At 35.7% G+C, this 14,503-nt stretch overlaps 5 protein-coding genes across 5 annotated transcripts; 3 read left to right on the top strand and 2 right to left on the bottom strand.

The window, feature by feature from the left end:
• Positions 1-1,398: 1,398 nt before the first annotated feature.
• Positions 1,399-5,777, top strand: DFA_03227 (WD40 repeat-containing protein; the record flags this gene model as incomplete). The annotated part of the gene is made up of 7 exons (XM_004362775.1): positions 1,399-1,936; positions 2,041-2,325; positions 2,407-2,734; positions 2,806-2,969; positions 3,466-3,498; positions 3,519-3,844; positions 3,912-5,777. 7 exons carry the CDS (start codon positions 1,399-1,401, stop codon positions 5,775-5,777), a joined length of 3,540 nt encoding a protein of 1,179 aa, XP_004362832.1.
• A 186-nt stretch (positions 5,778-5,963) lies between these two features.
• Positions 5,964-6,785, bottom strand: drpp20 (RNase P protein subunit; the record flags this gene model as incomplete). Its single annotated transcript, XM_004362774.1, has 3 exons — positions 5,964-6,176; positions 6,265-6,536; positions 6,635-6,785. The coding sequence occupies 3 exons, from the start codon at positions 6,783-6,785 to the stop codon at positions 5,964-5,966; spliced, it is 636 nt and encodes a 211-aa protein (XP_004362831.1).
• Positions 6,786-8,542: 1,757 nt separating this feature from the next.
• On the top strand, positions 8,543-9,430 carry bcs1lA (mitochondrial chaperone BCS1; the record flags this gene model as incomplete). The annotated part of the gene is made up of 1 exon (XM_004362773.1): positions 8,543-9,430. One exon carries the CDS (start codon positions 8,543-8,545, stop codon positions 9,428-9,430), a length of 888 nt encoding a protein of 295 aa, XP_004362830.1.
• A 77-nt stretch (positions 9,431-9,507) lies between these two features.
• On the bottom strand, positions 9,508-11,395 carry med27 (putative mediator complex subunit 27; the record flags this gene model as incomplete). Its single annotated transcript, XM_004362772.1, has 4 exons — positions 9,508-9,729; positions 9,828-9,950; positions 10,036-10,465; positions 10,545-11,395. 4 exons carry the CDS (start codon positions 11,393-11,395, stop codon positions 9,508-9,510), a joined length of 1,626 nt encoding a protein of 541 aa, XP_004362829.1.
• A 429-nt stretch (positions 11,396-11,824) lies between these two features.
• On the top strand, positions 11,825-14,404 carry DFA_03223 (uncharacterized protein; the record flags this gene model as incomplete). Its single annotated transcript, XM_004362771.1, has 4 exons — positions 11,825-12,328; positions 12,419-13,226; positions 13,325-13,617; positions 13,703-14,404. 4 exons carry the CDS (start codon positions 11,825-11,827, stop codon positions 14,402-14,404), a joined length of 2,307 nt encoding a protein of 768 aa, XP_004362828.1.
• Between the last annotated feature and the right edge of the window lie 99 nt (positions 14,405-14,503).

Raw genomic sequence — 14,503 nt, 5'->3', positions numbered from 1 at the left:
ACACCAATCCAATTCAATCCAATTCAATCCAAACCACTCATCCATCACACACACAACAAACACCCACCACCACCACCATGAATAAAAGTGATAGAGAGATACAAACAAATCTAAAACTTGTGTGTTGGTTTTGAATGATGATGATGATGATAATTACTTATTATTTTTTAACAACAATGTAATAAATATAAATATTTCAATGCGATGAAACGATAGAGATATTGATATTGATGTTTGTTTGTTTGTCTCTGTTACTACTGCTTCTAATACTACTATTACTGATACTCACTAATGTAATGTAATATAATGTAATGTAATTGATTGATTGATTGATTGATTGCTGGTATTCAATAAATAATAAATAATTATAAATAATAGATAATAAATAAATGTTGCTTTGAAGAACTGATTGATGATGATGATGATGATGATGATGAAAGAAGACGATGATGAGGTTGGTTGGTTGGTTGGATGATGACGAAGACTATGTTGATGTGAAAAGTGGGAGGTCACCTGCTGCTACTCTTTGTGTGTTTAACAATGTGCTTTGCTTGCTTGATTGCTATCGATTATTATTATTACTATTATTATTATTATTAATAAACAGTAGGTAGGTTGTAGGTAGTGTCAGTGTCAATGTCAATCAATGTAAGGTGAGTAAATTATAATTATTAATAATAGAATTAATAGCTTTGTGTTTCACGTGATCTGATTCGGTGCACTGGTCAACGCTCAGATCCGCCCGATCCATTTATTTGACCTCTTTTTTGATGAGGTGTGGTGGAATCAAAAGGTGCGATCATTGAAAAGTGAGTTGTGTCTAAAAAGAGACACACACAACCATTCATTCACTCATTTTGTACTCATTCCCACCTCGAGTCGTTTATCTTAACTACTATTACTTCTTTTTATTTTTATTTCTTTGACGAAGAGTAGAGTGAGTGACTTTTGTGTGTAGTCGTTGGGTGGACTGACTGATGGATTCAAGCCATCCATCTTGATCTTTGATTTGCCTCTATGATCAAATTTAAGAGAATGACTTGAGCTGAGTTTTTTTTTTTAACACTCCAGCTGCTTTGAGTGGTAGTGCACTTTTGAAACTTGCTCTCTGTGTCAAAGGGAACAATAAAACAACAAACACTAGATAGATAGATAGATAGATATACGGTAGAGTACACACTTCGAAGGGTGTTGATAATAAGAATAATAATAAATCAAGAGTAATATAAGAAGTAGAAGTAGAGAGGTAGTAGTATACAGTAAAAGAGTAATAAGTATATTTTTAGATATCTATCTACACAATACAATACAATACAACAACAAACAAACAAAACAAACACTATAGTAGTTGCATTGCATAGTTTAGTTAGCTAGTTAGTTAGTTAGTTTTATATCAAGATGGCAGAAAGAATGTTAAAGTTTGGTATATGCTCGAATGTGAGAGTATTGAATACACAGTCGACATCGTATCATCCAATAGCATCGAGTAGTGTCAATAGAATAGAGCAGAGTGAGATTGGTGCTGGCAGCGGTATCACATCGACCACTGCAACCACTTTGATCATGATGAACGGCGGCGGCAGTGACTCGATCTTGAGTGGTGCATCGTCGGCATCGGCATCATCAGCAGCTGCTTCACTCGTTGATTCGTCGCTCTCATCGATCGGGTCATCATCATCAGGCATCTCACTTCAATTCCACTCGTTGAATTCATCGACCCTTACATCGGGCTCCAACTCTTCGAGTAGTGGAACCGGTAACAACACCAGTGTCGGCGGCAGCAGTGTCACTGGAACATCGGGCAATAGCGTTGCAAGTGGAGGTAATGGTGCTGATCAATCACACTATACATTCCCAAATGCTCCCATATTCTCAAGTGTATGCTTTCATCCTACTTCACCAATCCTTTATGTATCAATTAGAAATGAAATTTATTGTATGTGTCAATCAAGAAGAAGAAAGAAGAAGAAGAAGATCAAACTAACTTAATACATCTTACTAACTTATCTTTTCATTTACTACCCCTTTTCACTTTTATAGTTTATGATTTATTGAATCAAAGTATTAAAGGAAAATTAATGATAGATAATAGAGAGACGATTCAAAGTATTGTAACATTAAACTACTCTGGCAATGGTCTTCAAAAATTTTTATTGTGTTTTACACAAGAGGGTCTGTTGTATCTCTGGGACACTGATACGCACAAACTCATCACTATTGTACATCCAATCAAACAATTCGATACACGTTCCATTACTTGTAAATCAAGTGCTCCAAACAAAGCAACCGTATATTATTCAAAAGCAAATTCAAAAGATATTGTTGGTATGTTTAAAAAAGAAGAAAAAGAATATTGAAATGGTGATAACACTAACTGTATTGTTATTATTATTATTATTGAAATAGTTGAGGATTTTGAAAAAGGATCAATGACATCAAAATTAAAAGGACACAAGAAACCAATTTCATCATTGACTCATCATCCAACCAAATCATATTTGGCGTCGGTGAGTATTGATGGTTCACTCAAAATTTGGGATACAAAGTCACAGATTGCACTTTTAAATCTTGAAGATTTCACATCCTATGAAAACTCTAGAAACATTGAACATTCTTCAAACTTTTTCCTTGCATTTGAATGTGCCACAGGAAAGTATATGGTAATGACTGGTTCATCTGGTTTAACTTTGGTTTATGGTGATTTAACCTCAAATTCTCAAGAAATTATTGCTGTGTATGTTTTAAAACAAAAGAAAAAAAAAAAAAGATATATTTATTAACTCTTTTTAATTTTCTTTTTTTTAGAGGATTTATTTGTAAAGGAAATACTATATTATCATTGGTTCATCATCCACAATTACCAGTATTTTTTATAGTATCTATTAATCATCAAACTGGAGTAGAGGAATTGAGTGCATGGGAAATCAATTATCAAATGAAATCAATTGTTCCATCGTCACTGTTGTCTGGTATCTTTTTACCATCGAGTGATGATATATTGGGATACCTACCACAATACTCCAAACCATTGGTCATGCCAAAGGTATCGGCCAGCAACATTATGTTCCATCCCACACGCAACTTGCTCACCTTTCAATGGCACCTCGAGCAGACTAGCACCCCACAATACCTCGCACAGCAGTTGTCGTCGATTCGTCACATCAACCAATACATCTACTCGATCAACCCATTTGACAGCGTGCACCGTGCATCGCTACCACTCATCTCCAACGTCTCGCTGCCACTCGGATTCTTCTTTACACCAGAGTCTCAACACACCTTTACTTATCCACCCGAGATTATCTTTTTCGACGGTGTCTATTTACGTGCATACGTTCCGTTGAATGGTATCACGCGCAAGCTTATTTCCACACCCATCATCTCTCCCACCGGTGATGAAGTGTGCCGTGCCAAACGATTTTCATACAACCAAGAGTTGCAGCTCGTTTCACTCATCTTTGACAGCTACTCCATCTCGACGCAGACACTACTCAGCAAGTATTTATTGGTTGATGTAGCTGGCTCGGTTTCACAACAAGGTGACGGTATCGACGCAACCATGATTGGTAGCACACACATCCTTATCCTCGGTTTGGACGGTCGTATTGCAAAGGTTGCTCAACTCTCTACCCAGGGTGTATCGGCCTTTAAAAACTTCCAATTGACACCAAAGGTTGCATCCGTCTTTAAGACTCCCCTTCAAGATGGTCGTGTCGTTCAATACTATAGTCAAGAAAAGAACTGTATTCTATATTCAAAAAATATAAATCCAACTGAAAAGGATAATTATGCTGTCGATACTCAAATTCAATTATATCTATTTAAAAATGAAAAAGTTTACAAAGTAAGAAGAAAAACAAAATGAAAATAATAATAATCGAACTAACATTTTTTTTTTAATTTATTTTTAGATTGAATGGCAAACAGATATTCAAAAGAATCAAAATATTTGTTCAATCATGACAGATATGAGAATTATTATAACCAATGCAAAGATGGAGGTGATTAATCAAACTCAGGTACCACCAAGTCATAGAAATTCATCTTGTTATTTCACTAGTATATATTGGTTGGAATGGACATTGTTGTACACTACACCAACACATTTGATGTACATGACATTGCAAAATAATCTTTTGCCACGTCCTATTTCCAGTTTGAGTATTGCTCCAATTGTTTTGTCGGTGGTGTTCCCCGATCGTATCATTTATGCTTACCAAGGTGTTGGTATTGGATCGAGCAATGCACGTGTTGCAATGTCATCGTCCATCTCCAACTCTTCGTCGTCTTCACAGTCTGGTTTGTTGTCATCGTCGACTGATTCATCGTCGGGCGTGTTGAATATGGCATCGTCAGCATCACATTCAAACAATGTCAATAATAGCAATTACATTAATAATCAAACTGTCGTACACGCATTGTCAGTTGGTTTGTTAGAGTGTCTTGCAGTTGGTCTCTTGTCGCTTCCCAGTTGGCTCGCACCCGCCGACAAGAAGCAGACAAGTTTGTACCTACAAAACTTGGTGTCGCGTTTCGAGTATACTAGAACCTCGCGATTCCTATTGGACAAGCTTAGAGAGCGTGGATTCGTCGATTTGACCTATTCACTGGCCAACAACATGCGCACAAGTCACAGCAAGTTGTCGTCACTCGACAAGTTCCGTTTGGCGTGGTCGTCCAAGCAGTACCAAGACGCACACCGTCACCTCATCGAAGAGTACAATCGTCAGCTGACATCGGCCAAGTTGGTGTCATCGGCCAACAACACGACCGAGCAACCACTGACCAATGGCGCCAGCTTGAATGGACATTCGAATGGATCAGCAGGAAACGGTCCACAGACATTGGATAAGCGATCATTTGGCAGACTCAAAGAGTTGATGCGCGACTTTGCACGCGAGTGTGTCAATGCAGGATATTATAATTTGGCCAAAGATTGTTTCGCACGTTTGGGTGAGCATGTCTATTTGTTGCAGATTGCCGTGATTTTAGGTGACCGTGAAGCTGTACAGCAGATCCGCAAGGACGCCGAGACACGCAGCGACGCTGTCTTGGTAGGTGCATGCGACAAGTTCCTCAGCGCCAAGAAAAAGGGTGGAGACAGCTCGTTGTCGTCGTCGTCCAATTCAATGACTGAGAATGGTAAACTCAATCCACCAGTCATCAAGATATTGCCGTGGGCACCAACGGACCACATTCACCTTGGTATCAAGGCTGGCAACGACTACATGTCACCTGTCAACCTAAACAATATCAACCGCTACTTCCCAGTCACTGGTGTATTCAACAGTACCGCGTCATCGTACGGATCACAACGCCACAAACTCCGCACACCCGATGAAACGTGGCCACCCCAAGACTACAAGCACAGCGTTGCTCTCACGCCTCCACGCACGCTCAACTCGCTCGTCAGCCACAAGTTGTCGACCAAGGCACACATCTCATCCACTCACACACTCCGTCGCTCGCCATCTTCGGAAAACATCACCATGTCAACCAGCAGTGCCGTCCGTTTCAACACCTCCAACGTCCAAATCGGTGCCGACAATGACTATGACTCTGATTCAGACTCTGGTGCCGACGCCGATGTCGACTCGGACAATGATGACGACCTCAACCACATTTCAAAGTCTTTAGAGGACCACATGAAGGGTCTCACAACCACCACCTCTGACAGTCAATCAATGGGTGACTATGAAGACGATGACAGCAGATCCTCTACCATTGACAGTTCCACTCCTCCATTATCATCAACTCCAACTGCAGAATCAATTTAAAACAATATAGAATAGAATAGAATAGAATAGATACAACATTATAGAATAGAAAATTCCCCAAAAAAGTATTATTTATCTCCAACCCAAAAGAAAAAATGAATAATTATAAATTAATTAATTAAATAAAATAACATGTAAAGTAGTTAACAAACAAATAATAATTATTGTACCTATTTATTAAGCCAGCTAGCTATTCAAAGGAGGTGGTATAGAAGTTGATGAATTTTGATTATTATTATTATTATTATTATTATTACTATTCTTCTTTTTCTTTTTCTTTCTTTCTGATGCTGATAATGGTTTTGGTATTGAAATGGTTGAAGGTATTTGATTTGGTTTAGTTGTAACTTTGATATGAATGGCTGAACAATGTCTAATTTTTGATACTGGTTCTAATTTCTATATACATTGAAAAATGAAAGAATGAATGAAATGAATCAATACACATTATATATTTGTACATCAACTTATTTATATATTTTCTTACATCTACATTTGGATCATAATGATCAATAATTTCCTCTGTTGAAGTGGATGCTCCAATTACTATATCTGGTATTCTTTTTTCCAAATATAAAGATAATTTGATTGCTTTGATGATGGCAGCACCCAAGCCATGTATATTGATTTCTTGCATTTGTTTGTTTTGTAGTAATTTCATTGCTCGTTTGCAATAGTATAAAAAGTTACCATTATTCGTTACATAGATATCATTGATCGCTGGTGCATTGTGTTGAGTTACTCTTCTCATATATGAATCTACAAAATGAATGAATGAAAGTGTTTAGTTAAGATGATCAGCTGTAACAATGTAGTTGATGATGCAGATTTGCATCTAGATAAACTGAGATAGTTACACAATTTGGGATTAAAGGTTGGATCATAGTCTTGATCATCTTCTCCTAATTCAATATCTGAATCTTCCTCTTCTTCAAACTCTATATCATCGTCATCGACTTCAACGTGTTTCGTGTCTTGAACAATAACATTCTGTTTATTTTTACTCATCTTTCTATCTTATCCTATGCTATCCTCCTATATCTCTTTGACTTGAAGTTATTAATACTACTAAACTTGCGAATGCATTGACATTTTCACATTAGGAAAAACCGAATTAATTTAATTTATAAGATCATATTATCCTAAAACAAATATTATCTAGTATTGTCAATACTAGATAAATGGAAGACTAATAATTGATAATCAGTTTGTTATTGGATTATTAATATTGGATAACTTTGGTCGACTGTTTGGGTGGATTCCAAGACCTTCACAATGGATTTATAAAGATGCCTATTGGTTGATATTATATATATTACTACAATAGAAAAAAAGATTAAAAGGGAATGGATAAAATAACAACAAAATATATATTGTTGTTATCCAAGGTAGATAAATTCGAATGGTTCCCCTACATACGTTTGGTTTTGGTCGACTTGGATATTTATCTCAGTGACTTGAGGACCATGGTCATCATCGGGTATCAATCAATGTTCAAATCATGTACTGTAAGATCAAATCAACAATAAACTAGTTGTGAAATGAATACCTGTTACAATACATGATTTGAACATGAAATCAACCATTGTATTAAAATCTTTTTCCTCCATGTTTGAAAGTAGTTGTTCTTCTAAGTGGTATATTGCCATCAGTATTCTTTGGGTTGTTTGGTATGCTACCGTTCGTATTGACCATAAATTTCATCCATGGGATGTTGTCCGTAGAGGTGCATTACTGAATCGTTGACACTTCAAAAAAGCATTTGACTTTTGATGGATCTTGGTTATCAGGTTGGTCATGCTTTCTCTTGTTGTCCAATTGTCTTTTGTCATACAATCCAGATTTCCATCCCAATGGATCACCATAGTCAAACTCTGAACTGGTACGTTTGTCTGACGACGACCATTAGGGTCGACGGTAGAACTAAGAGAGATGATTTCAAAATCGAGAATGCATTACCCCGTCTCCATCTGGAAGACTGAGGAACCAGATAAAGGTAGTTTCATCGTCGATTATTCGAAACTCAACGACTATCTATTATAGTTTGTGATTGAGTATCAGTCAATCATAAGAACAGAAATTGTGAAGGTTGGTACTCTAGATGGTAGGGAAAACACTAACTTGATTGATGATTGCGGGTGCTGAAGTTGCATAATTGGGCTGTTGTCTCGCATTCATCTATATCTCTCTTGAAGAATTGCGTGTATACTAACTCTGATTGATCATTATCATTTACAACACTCTAATGATCAAGCAGGCTCTTTTAACCAAAAAAAAAGAAAATAATTTTAATGAACTGTTTCGAGAGAGATAAGATAAACTTTGATGCAGAGATAGATAGATAGCTAGCAATATATATATTTATATATATATATATAGAGACAATGACAACTAAATCATTATTCAGTAATACTGAATTCAACAAACAAATCATAGTTGGTATCAAGCAAGGATTGGGATACCTGTTGATTGGTACAGGTGTTGGATTCATCAGTGCGTTGGCTCGATCATTCCTTGGGAGAGTGAAGCAGCAGTTCTTTGTGTGCGTGACGATCGACAGCAAAGACAAATCATACGAAGCATTGTTGTATTGGTTGTCGTTGAATAGCAATGTCAAGCAATCACGCAATCTCAATGCAGAGACTGACTACAACTCGAGTGGAAAGAACCCGACCATTATATTTGTGCCGTCGGTTGGCAAGCACCGCGTCTCGTACAAGGGACGATACATATGGGTCGAACGTATCAGAGACAGCACATTTGACATGGCTAGTGGTGCACCATTCGAGTCGATCGTACTCACCGTGTTTGGTAACGACGGCAATGTCATTCAACAACTCGTGACCGACGCAATGGAGTTGTCGTTACGTCGCGACGAGGGAAAGACAGTCATCTATATTAGCAGTGGTGGCAGTTGGGAGAGATTCGGTACACCGCGTACAGCCAGATCACTCGACTCTGTCATCCTACCTCAACAGGGTAAAGACGGCTTGGTCAGCGACATTCGTGACTTTTTGTCGAGTGAAGAGTGGTTCCGTAATCGTGGTATCCCATACCGTCGCGGATACCTCTTGCACGGACCACCCGGCAATGGCAAATCATCGCTTGTCAATGCGATTGCCGGCGAGCTCAAACTCGACATTTGTATAGTCTCTTTGTCCAACTCTGAAATGGACGATCACCAATTCAACAGTCTTCTCAACAATGCGCCACCCAAGAGCATCCTTTTAATCGAGGATGTTGATGCAGCCTTTTCACGTCGATCTGCTTCGTCAGAGGTATCATCCAAACTATCGTTTTCAGGTATTTTGAATGCCCTTGATGGCGTGGCCTCACAAGAGGGTCGTATACTCTTTATGACCACCAACCACTTGGAAGTACTCGACAGTGCTCTCATCCGTGAAGGACGTGTCGATCTCAAGATACAAATCTCCAATGCCACCAAGCAACAAGCTCAACAACTCTTTACCTACTTTTACTCACTCGACAATCAAAACCCATCCAACCTTGAAATGGCCACCCAATTTGCCTCTAAAATAACAGACTACAGTCTATCCATGTCTCAAATTCAAGGTTTCCTACTTCAATACAAATCATCTCCTCAAAAAGCATTAAAACATATTAATAAATTAATTCCAGTCTCTTTAGTTTAAACAAAGAGATATATTTAAAAAGACCAATCAATCAATCAATCAATCAAATTTACTCTACAATTTTAATCTATTTATTATTATAGTGTCAAAGGTGGAGTTGATGTAGTTGAAGATGATAAAGCAGTTGAAGGTGTTGGGGGATGAGCAGTATAATAACAAACTGGATGATATGGTATGTAATTATCAAAAGTTCTAAATGAAGGAGGTAAAAACATATAATTTGATGAATCTAATTGTAATATACATTGACATCCTCTACATTCCTCTACAAATAAACCTCTAAATGACCATATCCAGCTCTATAAATAAATTAAATAAAAAAATAATTAAAATTAATAAATAAATATTAAATTTGATTGATTAAATGAATCAATTTCCTTCCTTTGATCAAACTTACAAGAATATTTTTTAAAATTGATTGATTATTATGATTACTTGTAAAATAACTAATTGCTTCGTATGCATTCTCTGATAATTTTTTAAATATATTATATTTTGATGATCCCCAAAATGAATCAAACTATAAATAAATAAATATAAATTAAAATAATAATTAAAAATGATTAATATAAATAATTAAATTATATCTACCAATTTTAACCTACACTTTCATTAATACCAAAAAATGATATTTTATCTATTCTAAAATGATCTCTAGATTCTTCAGCCATGTTGAATGAAATGAGACATTTAAGTACATCACTTAGAATGACAAACAATCCTTTCATTTGTGTATTGGATTGAATCTTTACAATTTCCAATGGTGCTTCTTGTCGAATCGATTGAATAATAGACTCGAGACTACTATAACTATCTAGTATTGATTTTTTAGGTGATGTTGTTGCCGCTGCTGTTGTTGGTGATACTTGATCATTTTGATAATCTTTTCTTTTTCTTGATATTGGTGATGTTACCGATGTTGGAACAATAGCTGATGATGAAGAAGATGAAGAAGATGAAGAAGTAGAAGTAAAAGATTGTTGTGATGCAGAATTAATCATTTCTTTTAATTTTGGTACTTTCTTTTCCAATAATCTAAAACAAATTAAATGTATATATATATTAGTCATAATTATGAATTTAAAGTTTCTATTATCTATATATTGATACAAACTGTATAGCAGTTAAAGATTTTCTAGCAGATTCTTCTCTCCAGAGATACTCTGATTTGAGTAATGATTGTGTTCTTAGTATCGATGGTTCGTATGCACATTTGTTCATCGACCATGTAAATTCAAATATGTGACTGTGTTGTGCAGTCACTGGTGAAGTGTATTTGACAACCTTTTGTGAAAGGGTATCGATGATGGCGAGTGATCGCAGAATACACTTCATTGCCTGTTGGATGGCAATCTTTTTCTTGTCACGATCGATTTGGGGATGCATTGTTGGTTGATCAGACAAAGGATATCTGAGTGACGGACCTCTTACATCACTCATAATAGCCTGAAAGATTTCATCAGTTCCACATCTAACACTACTAATCTGACCAAGAATGATATCGTATAGTTCAAGTATCTCCTTTTGTAGTAATATTGGTTTATCGTATGTTGTTATTTGAGGTTGTGGGAATTGTGGTGTCATTGATGATGATGAAGAAGAAGTAGAAGTAGAAGAAGTTGGTGTTGATACATTTGTATTAGTATTAGTAGTCGTCATCGTAGAAGTAGGTTGTATTGTATTGGTGTTTGTGTTTGTATTGGGTGGGGATGTCATATTAATATTATTATTCACGGGTTGAGCAGCAGCAGAAGCAGGTTGTTTGTATTGTTGTTGACCTGCAGGTATCTGTGGTTGTTGCTGACCTCCATTTTGTTGCTGCTGCTGCTGCTGTTGCTGTTGTTGTTGTTGCAGTAGTTGCTGCTGTCTCAGTGCATTCTGTTGTTGTTGTTGCTGTTGTTGTTGTTGTTGATATAGAAATTGTAGTTGTTGTTGGTTGAGTTGTGTTCCTTGTTGATGAGACATTAAATTACCACTATAGTATAATTATATTAATCGAACCTAATATAATATATCGCTTCACAAAATCAGAAATGATAGTTCATCAGCCCACATCACACTGAAACTCTTTACCAATTTTAATTTTATTTTTATTTTTAAAATTAAATATCATATACTTTGTATTCAAGCTTGAAGGATTGGTGTTGTTGTTCTTATTCATACTGCCGTAATTCTCTATCCTAGAAATGGGTAGATTTTATCACCAATCATTTTTTTGGGTTGAAGTTGGACCAAAAATTTAGGTCCATCCAGTTAGTTTATTTTTTTTAAACTTAAAAATTTAAATTGTATCATGATATATATATATAAGTCTTTAGAGTTGTTGTTTTATTATTATTATTGTAAATTTGTATATAAATATTTATTCTTTTTAAATAATTAATTTTTTTTAAAATGAGAAAGGGAGATAGTGAAATGGATTTCTCAAAGGTTAAAGATGGCAATGAATTCAAAGTCATTCAACATGTTTTACAAGCACTTGACAAAAATGGGTACAAGTTTACAGACAACTTCTTTAGTACTAGAGGTCTAGATGTACTCGCCAACCAACCATCCAATGACACTACCATCAACAACTTTATGAACCAGCTAATGAACCGATTGCAAGATACCTCGGTGACTCCACTCGATCAAGAAAAGATGTACAATGAATACAAGAAAAAGCTGGTGCTCGAGGGAAGAGACTACCGATTCTACCAAGACGTCATTGACAGCGGTCAGCTCACCGATGATGACAAGATACTCAATTGTGGTCCCATGCCATTCATTTATCCAAACAACTGTGCATTGAACAATGCAAACGAACTAAGAATCATGGAAGGTGTAGAAAGAACTCATCTTGTTTTAAATCCACGTGCTGCTTCAATCATTGAACAAATTCAAGGTCCTTTAGCTATTGTATGTTAAATATATAATTTATATATATATTATATTCTCTCTCTCTGCTCAGTCTTATTTATTAATTAATTAATTATTTGTTTCTTTTAGGTATCTGTAATTGGACCTTATAGATCAGGTAAAAGTTATCTATTGAATAGAATGATGTCTAAAAAGTTGTCAAGAGGATTTGAACTTGGACATACGATGGAGAGTTGTACATTGGGTGTATGGATGTGGGGTGTACCTTTTAAACATCCTATTGTCTATCCTGATGGTACCGAGGAAGAGGTGACTGTCATCCTTTTAGATACCGAGGGTTTAGGTTCGACCAGTAAGAGTACCACCATTGAGTGTGATAATCAGATTCTCTCGCTATCAATGTTATTGTCGTCCAACGTTGTCTACAACTCTGTCTCTGTTCCAACATCGGGTGATTTCGACAAGTTATACTTTATCACCAAGCTCTCTCAATCGATTGTCGTTAGAAAGGGTGAGAATCGAAACACCCAACAAGACTTGGAACAGTTCAGTCAGTTTTTCCCAAGTCATTTCAGCTGGGTGTTTAGAGACTGCCATCTCACTCCTACTTTGAATGGTATCGACGAGTGTACAATGGAAAGATTCATGCGTGAAAAGGTATTCAAGCTAGAAGACGAAACATCGGATCTCTTTGACCAAGAAAACATTATTCATCGAAACCGTATTCGTAAATTCCTCTTGACAGCTTTCAAATCATTCATGGCATTCACCGTATCTCATCCAGGTCATGAAGCCTTAAAATACAATATCGAAGATATTGACAATCCTTTTACTTCCCCCAAGTTCCACACTGATGTTGCCAATTTCATTAGTTCAATCAAGAATGTTCTTCAAGTTAAAAAGGGTCTAAGTCCAGGTTCAAGAATGAATGGTAGACGTATGTAAATTAAATTAAAATGAAAAATAGATAGATATCACAACGATATATATAATTAATAATTTACATTTATTTATTTATTTTATTTATTTTTTTAGAATTAATATCACAACTTAAAATTTATTTGGATGATATTCAAAATGGTAAATCTATCAATGTTGAATCGACTTGGGATACAACATTAAAACTTGGTTATGAATCCATTCTATGTGACACTGTTAAAATGTTCCAAACTGAAATTACCCAACGTATTTATGCTCTGCCAATCAGTCATCAAGAGTTTATGGCTCACTATCAACAGGCAATTAGAACATCTGATCAAATGTTTGCAAAGATTTTAGATTTGGATACCGATTTACAATATTTCCAAAAATATTCAGAAAGATATCATGTGTGTTTAAAAATATTATGTTGGGAAAAAAGAAATATTTATAACTAATTTATTTATTTATTTATTTAATTATTTATTTTTTTAGGATGAATGTGCACAATTTGATGAAAAGAATCAATTAATTGGAGGATTTTTATTATCAGTTCATTTAAAGAATAATGAAGCATCCATTCAACATAATAGTAAAGTGATTCGTACATTGGTTGAGAATATTATCAACCCAGTGCTTGGTGCTGAAAATCCAGATCATCAAACTCTTGTCAATGCCGAACATCAAGTTGAAAAGGAATACTATGCCCATGCAAAGGGACCAAAGATTGAAGATGTATACAATAGCTATCGCGTTGAAATTGCACAAAAGAGAGAAACCTTCCTCTCCTATCTCAAACGTACCAATCAATTTAAAGAATCGTTGGCCAATAGTGAAGCTGAACGAGAAAATATTAGACAACAAAACAGTATATTGATCAAACGACAAAACGAGCTAGAGGTTAATATCAAGACAAACGAAACAGTCTTTCAACAAAGAATCGAACAAATGACAGCTTCCAAGAATGAATTGGAAAACAGAATGAAGAGTACCATTGAAGCCAATGCTAATCAATATGCCCATCATGTTCAACAATTAAACAGCACCATTGCCAATAATAATACAAATGCCAATAATCGTCAAGCTCAATTCCAAGCTACCATCAATAGTCTTCAAGGTCAAATCAGTCAGCTTCAACAAGCTCGTCAAAATTGTGGTGGTGGTGGAGGTGGTCGTCGTAGATGTGTTATTCAATAATAATAATATTAATATTAATAATAATAATAATTGTAGTATTTTTGAATAAATTGTTAATAAATAAATAAATATTTTGTAATTAGTTTTTAAATATTTTTG

This window comes from Cavenderia fasciculata (genome assembly GCF_000203815.1).
Source record: "Cavenderia fasciculata unplaced genomic scaffold Scf_Dfasci-G-b-205a01.r1-3, whole genome shotgun sequence".
Lineage (NCBI taxonomy): Eukaryota > Evosea > Eumycetozoa > Acytosteliales > Cavenderiaceae > Cavenderia > Cavenderia fasciculata.
The sequence above is the reverse complement of the archived record's forward strand: the minus strand, read 5'-3'. Positions and strand labels throughout refer to the sequence as shown.